This window comes from Puccinia triticina, chromosome 17A, assembly GCF_026914185.1.
Source record: "Puccinia triticina chromosome 17A, complete sequence".
NCBI lineage: Eukaryota > Fungi > Basidiomycota > Pucciniomycetes > Pucciniales > Pucciniaceae > Puccinia > Puccinia triticina.
This window is the reverse complement of record NC_070574.1, coordinates 1788757-1806303: the sequence shown is the minus strand read 5'-3', so window position 1 is coordinate 1806303 and position 17547 is coordinate 1788757. Positions and strand designations below refer to the sequence as shown.

At 50.6% G+C, this 17547-nt stretch overlaps 2 protein-coding genes across 2 annotated transcripts; both read right to left on the bottom strand.

Annotated features, from left to right (window-relative positions):
• Nucleotides 1–9047: 9047 nt before the first annotated feature.
• PtA15_17A140 (uncharacterized protein) lies at nucleotides 9048–12390 on the bottom strand (the record flags this gene model as incomplete). Its single annotated transcript, XM_053164225.1, has 8 exons — nucleotides 9048–9050; nucleotides 9132–9206; nucleotides 9273–9643; nucleotides 9720–10216; nucleotides 10292–11045; nucleotides 11217–11889; nucleotides 11956–12132; nucleotides 12202–12390. The coding sequence occupies 8 exons, from the start codon at nucleotides 12388–12390 to the stop codon at nucleotides 9048–9050; spliced, it is 2739 nt and encodes a 912-aa protein (XP_053028213.1).
• A 2649-nt stretch (nucleotides 12391–15039) lies between these two features.
• PtA15_17A139 (uncharacterized protein) lies at nucleotides 15040–15639 on the bottom strand (the record flags this gene model as incomplete). The annotated part of the gene is made up of 1 exon (XM_053164223.1): nucleotides 15040–15639. One exon carries the CDS (start codon nucleotides 15637–15639, stop codon nucleotides 15040–15042), a length of 600 nt encoding a protein of 199 aa, XP_053028212.1.
• Between the last annotated feature and the right edge of the window lie 1908 nt (nucleotides 15640–17547).

Genomic DNA, 17547 nt, shown 5'->3' with positions numbered 1-17547 from the left:
GAAGACATGCTAAGGAGATTCTGTGCCTATGGATTAGAATTTAAAGACTCTGATGGATTTACTCATGACTGGGTTACACTATTACCAGCCCTAGAACTAGCCTACAGAACATCAACCCATGCATCAACAGGAAAAACACCAGCTATTCTAGAGAAAGGATGGAACCCCAGACTACCACAAGACAGCTTGAAAAAGGACTTGGTAGAAGTACATCCCACAGCAGCAAGCTTCAAGAACATGCTGGACAAAGCCAGAAAACACGCCCAACAAAGCATGGATAATGCATTTGAATACAGCAAAGAAAAATGGGACAAAAAGCACAAAGTACCCAGCTTCAAAATAGGAGATTTAGTATTAATATCAACTACAAACTTTACTAATATTAAAGGACCTAAGAAGCTTAGGAATGCATTTGTTGGCCCATTTGTAGTCAAGGCATTACATGGACCAAATGCAGTAGAAGTGGAACTATATGGAGAATTAGAAAAGAAACATCCTACATTCCCAGTAAGCTTACTCAAACACTATAATGAATCAGATGCTGAATTATTCCCTTTACGCAAGGAAATACCTGAAGCAGAAGTACCTCCGCTTGAAGAGTCAGAGGAGAAGAAAATTCATAAAATCTTGAAAGACAAGAAGATCAGAGGAGAGAAAGATAAATTATATCTTGTAAGATACAGGAACCCAATTCATGAAGATGAATGGCTACCAGAAAAAGACATTAAAGATGCGGATAAATATCTAAGAAGATTCAAGAACTCTAAAAACAAAGATTAAATTATTTCAGAATTTAACCTTTTTAGAGGGGGTGAGTGTCAGCCTTAGAGATACATCAAGTATCCAAAAGACTGCAATAACTCAGTAAATAATAATAATTATTAAATTATTATTGCAGAATCAGATTCCTCATCATAAATTAAGGGGGGTCACCCACTTAAAGTACCCCCTTATTCCTATTCCTTCATGTACTAATTGTATAATTAAGAACTGGCCACAGAAAGCGCCCAAAAATAGTATTACATACAAAAAATTAGTAAAACAATTAAAGTACATAAAAATAAACTGTTGTACAATAATGAGTAATATTACTCGTGTAAAAATACCCCGTGAAAGTATTATGTAGACTTCTACTGAAGCTATTTCACATGACAATTGGTTATAAACATGTCATGTGACAGAGTCAGGGAAATTAGTCTATTTTAATACAATTGAAATACCCACAGCCAAGCCCTTTTCACGGCTACAGCCCTGGATACTCCCATAGGGAGAGAAGGACTCAGTGTTTACGCCCACTGAAGTCCCCTCTATAAATAGAGGCCTATTTGGCCCTCAGGAAAAGATCCCCCAGACCATTCAACGCCCATAAACTGTAAGTTTGCCGTGAATATTCTCCTCTGCTACATTTGTAGCCACTTTTCCTTATAAACCTTCCCCAGCACGTAAAATCCACTGGATTAAACCCTTTAAATCATCAAAAATCCCTTATTAGTATATTTAAAGCTTTATCCTTATAAGTAGTTGCAGTAAGACCACCGCCTCTGTCAAGCAGCCAATCAGTTTAAGCGCTTACCACCTACTTTTACGCTAAATTAATTCCCTGTAATTAATAATTACATATTATTAATTACATCATTAATTCCTCCTCTGTTACAGAGTGTTAAAACCCTTGTAGTGGCCATATTTGCCACGTAACAAGTTTGGTAATTTAAATTACCAGTGTTTACATCAGCACAGTTATAGTGCTAGGGCTAAAAACCCTTATTTTTGACGGGTTTTTGCCCTAAGCTTCATAAACAGAGCTGTCAAACAACCACAAAATCATGGCTCAAAACCGGAAGAGGCGCAATCCAGCACAAACCAATGAAACTGAAGGACCAATGTTCAATTCCACCAATGAACCAGATGATATCAACTCAACTGCTGTGAGAATGAAAGCTGGTTAGTCAGTGGAAATGTCCGCTGACTGCCTCCTTCAAGAATATTAGTGTCCGGGCTGTGTGATTGTTGGTAACTCGGCTCCGCACTGCTACTATCCGCTAGCCTTCAGCGCTCCTCTCTGAGCCTGATCTATAGCGTAATAATCCGCAAGTGAATAAATCTTTGCACTTTGTAGGCACAGAATCCGCAAATACTTGTGAGAGTAAGATAAGGTCACAAATAGTCTCTTAATAACTCTAGTACGTCCGCAAGTGTAAGCACAATAATGAGTAATCCCCAAGATGATAGGATAATTGGATCCTCCCCCTTTTTCCCGTCCTTCCCTCCACACACATTGCCCTTCCCACCCGATCCCGCACGTCTGACACTTTCCCGCACTAGTCCCCCCAGCTCCGCCCGCTATTCCACACTTCACTTTCCCAGACTCCGCTCCTCTCCAACGCTTGATCTCTCACCGTCCTCTGTCTAGCCCCCGCCAGTTGGTCTCTTGTCACCGCCTCCACCCCGGTTCCACCCGCTTTGGCTGTTGTGGCTCACCCGCTGACGTGCCGCTGCTACCAGTCCAAGTGTGTAATCCGCCGCAGTCCAGCCCTGTCTTTTCTGCTCCAATCTGAATACCCGATTTGAAATCCGCGATCCGCAATCTGTGCATTTCCGGTCCGCGTGTGACTTTCTGTAAGCTTTTTTAGCGCTTTCATGACATCATCCTCAGTGCTTATGTCACCGGAATGCACTCTGCCTGAGCCGCTCTGTGCATTCCCGCCCGCGCTATCCCCAAGTACTATGCTTGCCTATATAAATCAACCACCCCAAGTACTCAGACCCATAATGGGGCTCAAGCCAAATCAACCAACAAGGAGAGACTAGGTCAGCTTCTCAACACTATTAGATGTGAGTATGTGAACCTCTTACTGAGATTTCTCATTGTCAAATGTAGAGCACACACAAAAGCTTTCCCAAAATCAGGTCAGCACAGCCTATGCTTCTTATAAGTCACCAGTTCTATCCAGCCAGTTGGACAAATTTGGTCACCGCATGATTGCCTGGATATCTAAGACATGAGTATTCATTCTACTTGTGTTTCTCAAATAAAAAATCAATCTAAATCTTTGATTTTCTTTACAGGTGCGGTAAAACATTCAATAGCTCATGCAGTAATCTGATCACACATGCCAATTGTTGCCTTAGGAAGCAATAGAGATGGCCCCACCGCACCTGGGTACCCGCACCTTTTTTGGCAAAATCGGACACCCGCACCCGCGGAGTGGGTCAGAGCGGGTAGCTGCCCCTCAAAATCAACTGGAAGGATTCCTTCCAGTTGAAGAGGTTAAGAAAACTCTTTAACCAAAGGGATTCCTTCTGGTCAAAGGGGTTCTGTGGCCTCTTTGACTGGAAGGAATCCTTCCGGTTGAAGAGGTTTTGTAACCTCTTTGACTGGAAGGAATCCTTCCAGTCAGAGAGGTTCCTAGAGATGGCCCCAACAAACCCGTCGCGGGTACCTGCTATCCGCTGGCGGGTACCCACCAGCGTGTGCGTTTTCAGGTGTGGATGCTGGATTTCTGTGAGAAATCAATCGGGTACCCGGGTATTCTAGCGGGTACCTGCTCTTGTTTGGGTAGGAGACGTCTGCCACAACGACCGCAAGGACTGGGAAGGCCTTCCTTCCAGTCAAAGAGGTTCTGTAACCCCTTTGACCAGAAGGATTCCTTCCAGTCAAAGAGGTTACAAAACCTCTTCAACCGGAAGGATTCCTTCCAGTCAAAGAGGCCACAGAACCCCTTTGACCAGAAGGAATCCCTTTGGTTAAAGAGTTTTCTTAACCTCTTCAACTGGAAGGAATCCTTCCAGTTGATTTTGAGGGGCAGGTACCCGCTCTGACCCACTCCGCAGGTGCAGGTGCGGGTGCGGGTGTCCAATTTTGCCAAAAGGCGCGGGTATGTACCCAGGTGCGGCGGGGCCATCTCTATTGCTTCCTGAAGATTGCATATTTTTCATATCCAGTCCAAGTTTTGAGTTGACAGGTGTCAGACGCAGCCCAGAACTCAAAGCCATCATCCTCTGGAAGATGGTCTTGAAGCAGGATTTAAAAAGATTACAAGCAACTGAAAGTTTTATTTCTTTATTTTAATCTCTTGTATCTACAATTGTTATTTAAAATAAGGAATAAACTTGGAGGAATCTTTTTACCTGAAAGCAGCACAAGTGGGTGCTGTGCTTTGGCAGGGTTGATTCCTGTTGCTGTGCTTGGTTAAGGAGGATTTTAAGAGCTAAGGGTTTATCTGCAATGGCGATCTCCGTTAGCTGTTGTTCTTTCCTCTCTTGGTTCTTGGTCTGGGTCTACGCTTTGGCTTACCGATGCAGGTGCTGTTCAGATTATGATCCGCGTTTTGTCCTGCCTGTATCGGTGCGCTGATTCTGAATCTGCTTGTCGAACGGAGTTCGAGTCAAGTCAGTTAGGCTCGACTCTATTCCGGGTCTGAGGAATAGGGCTGCTTACCACTTCTGGCGCTGTCTGCAATCCTAGCTAGCAAGGATGCTTTCGTCTTGGTGCCGATACGGTTTGCAAGAGGTCTTAGAGCGTAGTTTTGGTCAGCTTTGTCTTAACTGCAATTCTGGCTCTGCTCGGGTACGTACTTAGGTACTGAGTCTAATCTTCCTTGTTCCCTCACGGTTCCCGTTAAGGTTGCCGTATCTGCACGTGCGCGAGCGGGGCTCGTCAGCTCTGTGAGTTGGGTTAGGGTTATAGGCTTGGACTGCAGAGGGGGGCTTACCTCTTTGTGCAGCTGGGGTTTCTGGGTTTCTGTCTAACCGCGCGAGCTTCCTTTTAGGTTGCTGCGGGTGGTCTAATCCTGTATTCCTACAGGATTCAGCAAAAACCGAGTTCAGATTCTGAACCGGAGCTCATTGTTGACCCAGCCGACCCATCTCCACTGCGAACAGGGCCAGCCCTCCGCCCCAACGGAGGGGCCGATCGAGAACCGGGCCCGTTACACAAGCTGTAAGGGATATGAGGGTGGTGGAATACTTCAGCCAGAAGTTAATCGGGCCACTTGGAATAAATGCATAAAATCAAAAACAAAAAACCGTCTCGTTCCAAGCTTTTTGGAAAACACAATAGGTTTGAAGGCCAGATGCAGGGCTTCAATTTGGCACCTGGGCGGCCCATTTGGCTCACGGGATGCTATGTGGTGTGGTGTTGAAGTTTGACACCAGCCAAATGGGTTGAGGCGGTCCTCAGCGCTCATGCTGAATTTCCCGGCTTACTTTCGCGCAAGGGGCGCCAGCCTGCCAACTCAGAAGGAAGGACTGACTAAGTTCGCTTTGCAACCGGCTGCCAGGTTTGCAGTGTTATGTCGGGCCTTGCCGCCGCGAGTGCCTCCAATATCTCAAGTGCCCGGAGCAAAGCCGATCCAGATGGTTGCATACGAACCGGCGACTGATGAGGGGGGCTTGTTCCTTTCGGACCAGCTCAGTCGATTCCCCGAACCGACAGGTACGCCATCCTGATCCTCCCCGCTGTTTTTCCGGCTGGACGGCCCTGAAAGATGGCGTGCGCATGGGAGATTGCGAATTGGTCTGCCGGCCGGCAGGAGCCGGCAGGTGGAATCTGTGTTTTTTGGACCTGCTCGATGAATTAGCTTGAATTGAAATGCTGACCGGCACGCCATCTGGTCCCGCTCCGGTCACCTCACCCGTAAGTGGCTGTACTCGAAAGTAGACTGGCCTAACCGGGTCAGACCCTCCGTTCCGCTGGTGCAGCAGGCCGGCCCGAATCAGAATACGCTTGGTGGGCCGGCAGATCCTGGCCACCACGCTCTATAAAAGAGCACCTACTTTCCCCCCTCGTCCCATTTCCCCCATCCCATTCCCACCCCACCACATTCCACCCCCTGCCACCGCAAATTTTCCAAAACCCCAAAAACATTCCACCCCGCAAAAAAACTTACCCTTTCTACCCAAACCTCCCGCGCTTGCTAACCCCATCCCTACCTCTCATCGTTATCCTTGTTTCTCTTTTCCGTGATGTCTGCAGCCAGAATTTACTCGATCAATGATTTTTCGCTATACCTGATGCCCAAGCAAGCACCCCCCATCTGCCCACCTTGCCAATCAGATGTTCTCCACTCGGCCTTCGAAGACGACGCCGAGGATGTTGAGATTCGGAGAGAAATCACCATGCTCTCTCGAGTCAATCAAGTGTCTCAAAAGATGATTTTTCTTCGAGCTAAGCTTCCTAAAAAGGCTTTTTCTAAATTCCTCTGTCTTCGTTCTTTGACTTTATCTCGTCGAAGCTTGAAATCCTCCCTAATCAGTCCATGCTCCAGCAACTTAGATTAGTTTTTCTCTTTCATCTTTCTCGACCGCAAAAGATTAGTAAAAGTATATAGAAGTCTGTCTTTCCTCCTTTTTCCTCTGGTTTTTCTCTTTCCCCTATTCTTGGCCCGGTAATTAGTTTGGGCCGTTATTTTCTAGTTTTTCTGCATTCCTTAACATCATTCCTCATTCAGAGCTTGCTTTATTCCTTCATCAGTTCCTTCTTTTCTTGCCTTGGGTCTTTTTTGTTCCTCCCAACGGCCAAGTGGCTCGTCCCCATGAGAGTCACGCTGATCAGTCCGCCAGGACAAACAGGTGGAACAGCCTATTCCCTTGGATCCACATTCTTTCGCAAGCACAGTGAGTGGCTCCCCGCGAAGAATAATGGTCTCTGGTGAGCAGATGTTCCTCCTGGCCTGCGTGTTCGAGTGTATGTGTACATGAGCTGCGGGCGGCAGTGCTGGATTTTGAGGTCACCTCACCAGCGGAGGTGCTGTGCCCGCCGGTGAAGATTTCTCACCGGTGAAGAGGAGACTGTTCACATGAAACGGAACTTTTCATCTGCGAGTTACCTTGGTATCCTGATTAGGGGGCCCTTTTCCCGGCTAGCAGACAATACGTGCTGTCTGTGAAGTCTTCTTCGCTGTCTAGAAGTCGCTTCCTGGCCGCTCGGAAAGTCTTCCTCGGCGATCCAGCTGGCAGCGCGCCTCTTCGAAAAGTAGATACACACCTTCGACCCGGGGCCGCCGTGCATTATGAAAAAGGCGAGAAAAGAATACATTACCTACCAAGTACTAGTGAGGGGTATGGATCAGATATCCACACGGTGGAACTCTGGCTTGTTAAGCCTACGTGGATCAGGGCTCTTTCGAGTCGCGAGCTGGACCGAGCGAGCTTCCACTCCGCTCCAACAAAAGGCAGCCTACCTGGATTTGAAATCCGACCGGTTAGGCAGCGTGAGCGCCGACCGCCGAAGTACCGAAATCATCTGATTTACGTGGCAGTCCCTGTCGTTCCAAATCAGAATAAGCATTCAAAAACGGTCCGGGTATATATTGCAAAAGACGCGATGACGGTCATGCGACTCCATGGCGCAATGGTAGCGCGTTCGACTCCAGTCATCCGTGACGCGGTCATCGAAAGGTTGCGTGTTCAAGTCACGTTGGGGTCATTTGTTTTTCCACCGTTGCAGCTGGATCACCCAGACGATTTTGCGTTAAAAGTTGAATCAAGGCACCGCAATGAGATGCCTTGTCTTCATTCTTGCTTCTAAACGGAGTTGCATATCTCCCCCGGGACATCTCAGGGCCCAATGATAGACGATGTTTGGATTTTTTTTGGTATTTATTGCCAAGGCTGCCAGTTGCCGTGTCCAGTTCCACCGGGACAACAGCCCGACCTCAAACCCCAATGATCCCCCCACCCCTCGACCCCACAGAGGCCCACAGTTGTGCAGCGTCTTGACCTCAGCAACACGAAGCATCTGCATCTGCGTGCGCCAGGATTGCTTGAAGAGGGTTTCTTTCCCTCTTGGCAAGCTGGTTGCACAGATGTACATAGATATGTGCCAGCGTGCTGAGGATGTCTCCCGATGAGCGGGATATGCAGATACGGTCCATGTCCACGACCGATCCCCCCCATCTCTGGCCAGCTTGTGGGGAGACATCTTCCGCGAGCTGGTGGATGCACCCGAGCTGGACAGCTTGTGGGAGACCTCCTCAAGCCATCCCCAGCAAGCTTGCAAGCTTTGGCGGGAGGCTGCACAGACGCGTGGCGCCGCCGTTTTTCGTGCCCTCCAATCATCCAACATGGCTGTTCTCCAAGACCCGAGATAAGCAAAGCTTGATGCTTGCAGGCAAGCATCCAGACAGCCCCAGCGGGTGATGCGTGCCCATGTGCTGCGCCTTCGGACAAGGCGCCAGGGCCGGCCCCATCGGCGCGTGGGGCCCCCCTTCCACACATCTCGCTATCCACACGAGGCGCACGACCCAAGAGGCCCGCTATGGGCCGCGGGAAGCGCGACAGGGTAAGCAGTATAATTCAAGTCCGAGGAACAACGCCAAAAACACAGGATGATAAGCGCGCCAACGCGTGTGGATCCACAACGAAAACAAAAACAACAAAGGAGATATGATACGGTAAAGAGAGAAAAGAGAGAGAGGGGAGGGACCCAAAGAAGGGATGAAAGGAGGGAAGGGTGGGGGACGGGAATTTTTATGGGGCGGTGGTCGTTTGTCCCCCCCCCCTCCATCGGATGGCAGTGGGAGAGGAAAGATTGGATAGAAAGGAACGGGGAGGGAGCGGAATGACAAATGAATGGATACTCGGATGTGTGTGTGTGTGAATTATAACCAAGCGGAAAGATAAAGGAGGGCGTCGAGAGGCGAGAGCAGCAGAGAAGGGAGACGAAAGGAAGATGTGTACGGAAGGGAGAAAGTGAAAGCATATCGATGTCTAAGATATCCATATATTGTTTTCAAAACAAAATCCTTCTTACACACACACACACATGCCACATGCATGGCGACAACAAAAAAGGCAAAGACAACACAAACCTGGGTACCAAAACGTGAAAGGAGAAGAAACAAAAACAAATCGACCTGGTGCTTTGGAGACTCGATGGGGTTATATTCATGTGTGTGTGTATGTAGGGCAAAGCAGAAGGCGGCGGGGGCGGGGTAGAGGAGTGGCGGGGGCCCAGGGTTGGTGGTGATCACTTGGTCTCTGTCGGCGGCGAGAGGATGCGCCCTGCTAGTCGAGCCCAGCGAGATATGCTTGGCTCCAAGACCCACTCACTGGCGGTGTCGAATGAACCAGTCAGCCTCTCCTCCAATCTCTCGAGAAAAGGGGAGGTGGCGCAGAGGGAGAAGACGTACGACGAAGAAGTGGGTGTGGACCCTGGAAGCGTAATGGACTTCCATTTCTTCCATTTTGAAAGCGTTGATTTCCTCCTGCAAGACGAGACCCATACCTGTTATGAGCAACACAGAGAGGTGAAGAAGAGAGAAGAGACGGACCTTGATGCGCTGAGCAAGGGTGGGAGTGAGCCTGTTACAGGTGGCCAGTTCGCCCCGACGGTCGTAGATAGCGGGCGGCCAAGTAGTGTGGACGGAGAGATGCTGAGCGAACGTGGCTCGGCGGTCCTTGGAGACCTCTGTGCCCGCGATGGCCAGACTGAGGTTGGGCCCGGCGCTGCCGAAGTCAATCGCCGCGCCGACGCCCTGGCCCGGCTTGCCCAGCTGGGGCAGCAGCCCCCCCGTCGCCGCCGTCGCCGGGTCCTCCGCGAGCGCCCGCGGCTGGGGCGAGTCCGGCGTCGTGGCCGCACTGATCGGCTTCGATTGGAACGAGCCCGGAGACAGGTGCTGCTCTTGCGAGAAGTTTTGCGCGTCTAGAAAACGAGCGCAAGTGGCGTGCAATGAGCATGCTGGGGCAGGAAGGAAGCACGGCAGGAAAGAGGCGCTTACTTTTCAAGATGCCTTTCTTGGGCACGGCTTCCTTGGAAGGACGGGGTCTCAAGCCAGCGCGACGGGACGAAGAGCCTTCGGTAGAGGGGGCGTTTCCGAAGAGGGACTCCATGTCGTATTCGTCCAGCGCTTCGGGATCGTCGTCGTCGCCGCGCAATTCTTCGACAGACTTGAGAGGATTGCCGATGCAGGAGTCGATCAAGCCCTCAATGTTAGCGCCCCGGACGGTGTTCTCGTCCCAGTCCTCGTTATCCTCGACGTCAGACGCATGCTGGTGCTCCGCAGGCCGACGGAGATCCTCGACTGACGGCGAGACCGGGAGGTCTTCCGAGGAAGTCCCGCTACCGCCAAGACCCGCAAAGCCCCACTTCCTCGATTTTTTACTTTTGATTTTCTCCTTCTCCTTCTCGATCATCTTCTTCCGCGCCTCCGAGGCGCTCCCCGGGGTCATCGAGCTAGCGCTTCCAATCGAGCCAGCCCGGCCTTTGGATCGGACACTGTCGGGGACCCGAGCTTGGTTTTCGGCCGCAGAGGCTGCAGCGGCCGCGGCAGCTGCTTCCTGTTCGGCGTACTGTTGCTTCTGCTTGTGGATGAACGCAGCTGCAGGTGTCATTCCTGGAAATTCGACCGAGAGCGATCGGTCGACTTCGGCCTGGACTTGTGCGACTGATGTGGAAGCCAGGTTCTTATGCTGGTTGGGGGAGGAGGTCTTCTTGAAGCGGTCTTGCTTGGTACTGAAGCCGTTACCGTCGTCTGGGGTCGACTCTCCCGCGGCGGCGGCTTCGCTCTTGTCTCTGAAGATTTTGGTCAGACCCATGACGCCTTTGGTGCGAGCAGATTTACCGAGGTTACCCAGCTTGCGAATCATGACACTGGCCGAACTGACGGTGGACGAGATGGAGAGATTATCGGTCGAAGAGTTGGACTTGGAGTTGAGGAAACCAAAGCGTCGACTCGAACCTGACTGACGGCCAGCCTTGACCTTGGTGGTGATGCTAGGACTGAGGGGTACACCAGCTATCGAGGCTGAGGAGCTCTTCAGTCTCTCGTGGCCGATGACGGGGCCGAGTTCAGGAATCGACTCGTGAATCATGTTTTCGTGTAGGGCGTTGATGCTGAGGGCGCGCCGGAGCTTGTTGCTGAGACTGTGTTTCGAATGCTTGTGAGGGGTGCGGTCAGGAAAGGCGGGGGAACCGGTGGCGGAGGAAGCGTCTTCAGGCTGAGTGAAATTGGATGTCGAGCTGTCGACGCTAGTGCCAGGGGTGGATCTGTGACCAGGTGGACGATGATCGACATCGGAAGTCGTGTCTGAGTCTTCCTCGACCTCTTCGTCGTGTTGATTGGGTCCAGCAACGGTGATGCTGGCAGGAATGACGGGCGGAGGGGCGGAGGTGATGGTGACAGTTGAGGCGGACGAGTTGCGGTAGGAGGCAGAGGAGGAGTAGGAATTGTTGGTAGTCGTGGGGGTAGTAGTAGTAGTAGTGGTGGTGGGCTGACGGGGTGCTGGATCTGCTGGGGCCGGTTGAGGGGTGGAGGGGTGGTGGGAGAGGTTCGACTGAGCCAGCGGACTGGATCGACGGACCATGTTATTACCAACAGGGGGGTTGGGCGAGCTGAAAGAATGAGTGGAGGGTGAGGAGGGACGACCCTGGATGGAACCAGAGGGGGGTATGGATGAAGATGATAAGTTAGTGGTGGCAGTCGCGCTGCGAGCAGTGGGAGGAGATGAATGGTTGAAAGTGAACTGGGGCTCGTTGAGCGAGCCGAGAGGTTTTACGAGGGCTGCGCTCGGGCCGCTGGAGAATCCGTGCGAGGTGGTCGAGTGGTTACTGTCGGTTCTCAAACGATGGGCGTTGGTGGTGCTGAGGGACTTTTGGGCGGGGCCATGATGGGACACTGGCCTGGAACGATCACTTTGGGTGCTTTGAGTGCGCGGTCTGGGTAGGGGAAGTCCACTTGAGCCGTTGGCGATGCGTGGGGAGGGCGAGGGAGACGCAGACGAGGCTGGATCGCTGTGTGCTCCAGGCGAGGGGCGGGGGGCGTACATCGGGTGGTGGCTGGGCGACGAATGGTGGATCTGGCTGCAGAGCGCGCTGGACGCGAGGGTTGTTGGGGCGGGTGCGGCGGATGTGCTGGTGCTGGTCGAGCCCGGGTTGGAGAGCGAGCGGGACTGGGAGCGATGGTGATGGGAGGGATGGAGGGAGGGGGAAGGATGACGATGATGAGCAGAGGAGACTGCTGTGGCCGAGCCAGGGGTGAAGTGGTCGGAATGGGCTGATCGGGTGAGAGGGGGGGCCGAGGGGGGGCCCAGGATGGGGCTTGACGAGTTGAGGCTGCGATTGGGAGGTCCGGAGTACATCGCGAGTGGCGGGTGGGCCAGGTCGGGGAAGGAGGCGCCGGCGTGGAGGAAGAACTGCTGCTGGTGGTGGTGGTGGTGGTGGTGGTGCTGTTGGCTGGCCAGCTGCTGGTTGAAGGCATAGACAGTGGGGATCATCAGCGAGTGGGGGATGAGGCCGGCGGGGTGGATGAGGCCATAGCCGGGCAGGGAGGACTGGAGCGCAGCAGAGCTTGGACGGGGCGGCTGAGGGCGGTGGGGGGGCGGGTGAGAGTGGGTGAGGGTAGGAGGATTCTGCTGAGAGTAGGACCGGGGACGGGACTGCTCGGCTATCATGGTAATAGCCCTGGAGAGGAATGCACGCGGAGTATGGAGCAGCGGCGGCCAAGGGCAGGTTCAGAGCAGAGGACTGAGGAAGGAGCTGGAGGAGGAGGAGCAGGGGGGCGAGGGGCTGTTCAGGATGGCTGTATCTGGTGTAGTGTGTGGCATTGTTTTTACAGTGATAGAGTCAAAGCAATCAGGATTATGATTGAAGAGTTTAAAGACATATTAAGGGTGTATTGCCATTCCTGGGCCATGTCTGGGTGCTTGTACAAACAGATGTGTATGGACAAGGTTGAGGGAAGAGGGAGAGGTGTTTGACTGACGCAGAAGATCAAAAATATTCAGCGTTAGACCGGGCTTGGGGATGGGTGGTTGCTGACTGTTGCTGGCTGGCTGGAGCTTGAATTCGTGCGGCTTCGGAGACGTGTTTGGGCTGCTGGTGCTTGCTTGCTGAGTTTTCTTGCTTTCTTTGGGTGTTTCTGAGGAGGGGGATGGCGTAATCGATCGATCGACCGACTGAAGACCGAGCGAGCTGCGAGAGAGGGAGAAGAGGGTGGCGACGGTCGGAGTCAGACGAGAAGCTTGATATCACCCTTTCTTTGCCCCCCCTTAAAGAGTTATGTAGGAGAGAGATGTTGGTCAAGAGAAAGGAGACTGCAGTGTTAATCAAGAAGTGTGAAGAAAAAAAAATGAAGAACAACAAGAACAACAACAAGAACAAGAACAGGTTCCCAAGACGAGCGAGTCACACACCGGCTGGAAGGCTGCTTGAATGGAAAACAAGGATGGGAAGCAGAGCAGACGAGCGGAGGCTGCAGACGCTGGGAGGAGGTTCGGAGAGGGAAACGTCGAAACTGGTCAGAGGGGCGGGGGGGGAGACGAAGATCTCGAAGTGTACACTCTTGGGAGTTCTCGAGACACCACAAACAACAACAAATTTTAAACGGCCAATTGGATTTCAACGAGCCTAAATCGATACGTTATATGTCCCCATATCACGGCTTATGTACCGACTGTACAGCCAACTGCCAAGACAGTTATAACTCAAAGAACAGATGGCCAATATCATGGCACACATGACTCCGAGTCTCAAACATCGTCGCACTCGCGCAAAGGATGTCCATGTGGGGGCCAGAGCTCATCAAGTTCTGGCTGCCATATGCCTGCCTCAGTCATGGGGTGCCATCCCAGCCACTCTCGTCTTTTCTCAGACACTGGAAAATGGGCGTCCATAGGAGTACCTTACAGTAGGATTGTTCTGGACTTGATCAAGACTCCCGTTTATTAGCCCCCAGAAACAACATTGCAAGGATGGCCAGATTTGCAGAACAACATGCAAATGATGGGAGCAGCAGTCCCGAAGCTGTCGTCGACTGCGGCGCAACGTCATTCTGCAAACCCCTGCGACAGACGACTGTTCACACCTTGCCCACTTCACACATCAATCCATCGGACACACTCTCTCCCTGTTTCATGAGGTGGCCATTTTTGCAGGCCAATGCTGGATTCATGTCAGCCGGGGTTCGGGGATCAACTCCATTCCCTTCCCTCACACTTCTGTTGGATGGCTTTTCTCTTCATGAAGACTCAGCTTGCTCACAAAGAGAACCCCCCCAAAAAAAGCAACACTTTTGCATCTATGTATCTTTGGGTCCAGCACAGGACTTTGACACCGCAAAAACATGGTAAATAGGTGCGCAAGCCAAAATGAAAACACCAAGCATATTGCAGTCTACCATGTATGAATATGAATTATGTGTCAATGGGGGAATTCTACCTATCCATCAAGCCTAAGATCCACATGAATGTGATTCAAGCATGCACTTTGTTGCCCCCATAGTATACTTATCTTATAATTTCACAATGTGGAAGCACCAGCTGGAAGCAGTATGAAGCTTATTTTTCATCAGGCTGCAGCCATTCTGGTACCCATCTTGCCATTTTTCTCAGTAGGGAAAAATCATTTTCAGTGCAAATTTGCCGGATAATATTATAAATATTACAGCTTGGCAAGACTTCAAATTAAAAGACGGTTGCAAATTTGCCCCTTGAAAGAGTAAGATGTGTGCACTGTCTACACTTTTAAAAGTGGTGATTGTTCCAATTATGAGCTGTAGATTCAGACTCTATATTGTGATATACAGACCACTAAACTATGACAGGAATTCCTCCATGACAAAAATTAGAAGGTTTGTGCACATTCAAGCTAGTTGTGAGATGTCTCGGGATTTGCATGTATCCTTTCATTGGCTTGTTTGCCACATTCGTTACAATATTATAAATGAACATGAAGAAAAGTGACGTGGACAAGGCAGCATACATTCAGACTCAAACCCGTGAAACCACATTCTTGTATATTTATGTTGAAAGAAAACGAAGAGGAAAATACTAGTGCAGGGATAAATATTAATTATGGACCAACATAGACATCAACAGCAGGCTCAAATCAAAATGTTCACTTCTGAACCAAGAATTTCTTGTAAGATAAAATGAGATCGATGGATGGAGGTGTGAAAATAAGCAAACGAAGCAGGGAGCACATAGGAAATAGCGATTTCTGGCAGTCTTGATTCAATCGTCTTGGGGTAATGTTTTTGTAGTTGAAGTACTGGTATTGGGAGAAAGTGTGTGAATCGGAAAAAAGAGAGCATGTGTGTCGAATCATTTTTGAATCTTCTTGGAATCGAGGGGACCGTGAACCGTCAATTCTATCGTCGGGGATCCAGATTCACTTTCTTCTTTCTTGGGGAATGGTAGTGGTACCACCTCGAACAGGCGAAAAGCGTTTGGTGGACGCTCGTCAATCAAAATAATATCTCTCATAATATGTTTCCATATTTGGTTGTCTACCTTGGCTTCTGGATGGCTGGTTACTATAATGTAATAATCATCCTCAAAGTCTGGTCGGAAGGTTTGGCCTTGGGGTTTCTTGAGGAAACATCGGAAAACATGCTGGTTTCCGGGGGGTATTTGCATATCATCCTTTTGGGGAGCAAAACCAGTTGTAACGTAGATGGCTCGCGCTGAAGTATTTGCAACCGCGCAATACTTTCCGAATGGGTTGGACTTGGGGTCACTGGTGTACACTTTGAACGGAATAATCTTTGATATCGCCTGTTCTGGAGGGGTGAGCTGATGACCGAGAGTGATGAGAAAGTACTCGTGTTCGGTGACGGTGTTCCTGATCTTCCGTAGGACTGCATCAACCCAAGCCACAAGAAGTAGGGTGCTTATGAGCCAGCGTCGAATAATCGACCGCATTTTCGTTTATTCCTCCGCCCCGATATCGTTGAACGAAGAATCGAAGTCGACTCTTGTGTTGATGTGAGCAAAGGAATCAGCAGCTCCGGTCGACGAGGTATGTTTGAGCCAGCTTCCACGCACGGAAGCCTTGGACCGGCACCAATCGCGCCAGCAGGAGCCAGCTATTTCTGACTTCGGATTCGGTTTCTGACAAAGTGTTTCAGCTGTAGTGTCTAAAGATCCTGGTTTGACCTCCCAACCTCATGGTATCGGTACAAATTCCTCTTGACGCATGTTTGCCACAAAGTTGATGGACATGCATAGCTTCGGGGCAAAGTTCTTTGGCCGTGCTTGTCATGGCCCGCCCACCACATCATTCCACATTGACTGCTCGGACACGCAAATATTTGAGCATCCGCCACTCATAGGAAGGAGGCATATGGACACGCTGCTCCGCAGCCGGCTTGTGATCTGCGCCACCATCATTCTGCTCTGCAGCCTGGATCGTGATGCTGGCGAACTTGTGGAAGTCTCTCCAGCAGTGCCGTCTCGGAGCCTCAGATCAGGCTTCCGCCTATGTAGTCAAGCTTGGGATGGAGCAGTCGGAGGAATCTGTCCGACCATTAGTATCCGAAGCACTGAACTATGGCCAAGCCCCCGGCCTCTGTTCCCTTTGAGGGTAATGGCCTCCGGCCATCTCCTTACTCGCACTTTCTTGAACCACTCTCTTTTAGTCTTATTCCGACCTTGGCTTCTTGCCCTCCTTTATAAGCTACTCTCGGCTAGGTCATATTTATCTCTCTCGCCGCTCTCACCGCCCTCAGCCAATATCTCATGTGTATGTGCTAAGAAAAATATGCACGGATGCCAGGATGGGAGGTCCAGCCAGCATCTTCGGATACTAACTTAACAAAGTCCCTCTATTTGAGGGGGGACACTGTCCCGCAGGGACCCTCCGAAGGAGGGGGAGGCGCAATGCGACCAGTGTTTTACCACTCCACCTGTAGGAGGGTGAGACTTAGTTAAGTTAGCTTCGGATACTAGAGCTGACTGTCAGAAACCAAATCCGAAGTCAGAAATTGCTGGTGCGATTGGTGTCGGTCCAGGGCCTCCGTTTCTAACGTAAAAAGAAAGACTTCCAGTTGAATTCCTCGGCAATTGTCACTGATTATTTTGCGCACCGGGAGTAGGGAGTTTATTGAATGGGGTAATGAATCAACACTAATACTGATGTAAATTTTTCTGGAAGGAAATGAGAGACCCCGGAAGAAATGGAGCTCTATATGCCTATCACACTTGTGGTGATTGTTCCTCCAAAGGAACTTCAGTCAAGACGTGTCGCAACAATTGGACGGTACAGCTATCCTAACAGAAGACCCCACTGGAAAGAACTGGACAACAGGACAGTATTACACACATGCGGTGGGTTTACACAGAACAGACAACTGTCAACCGAGTTTCAGAGGATCACAGCTGACCGGACGGAAGGTACATAAGAGTACAATTGTGTCACCCTATCTTCATTTTCAAAAACGGATTTTTGCATTATGCCAATCATGATACATACACCACCAATTGTTAGAATATCGTGTTTCAAGAATCAAGAAGACATGATTGAATGCTCTTTTACCTTATGGCCGAAATGATTGACGTCTGTGACTCCAAGGGTGGGCCGCTCCATTGTTTTCACAAGAGCCCTAGCGTCGCGGCGCTTTTTCAAGCCTGTGACGCAGCGTAGCGGCTGGATCCTGCGCTTCGCGTGCGAGCCAAGCCGGGTTTGCCGGTAGCTGGTGACAGCACCTGCGGGCAGTACACCACAGGAGCAGCCAGACTTGCCAGAGCCTGGATGTTAATCAAAGGTTTTGTTTCCCCCTGCAGTCCAACAATCCCACGTGGTTAGTGTATAATTCTATCTTTTGTGACCCC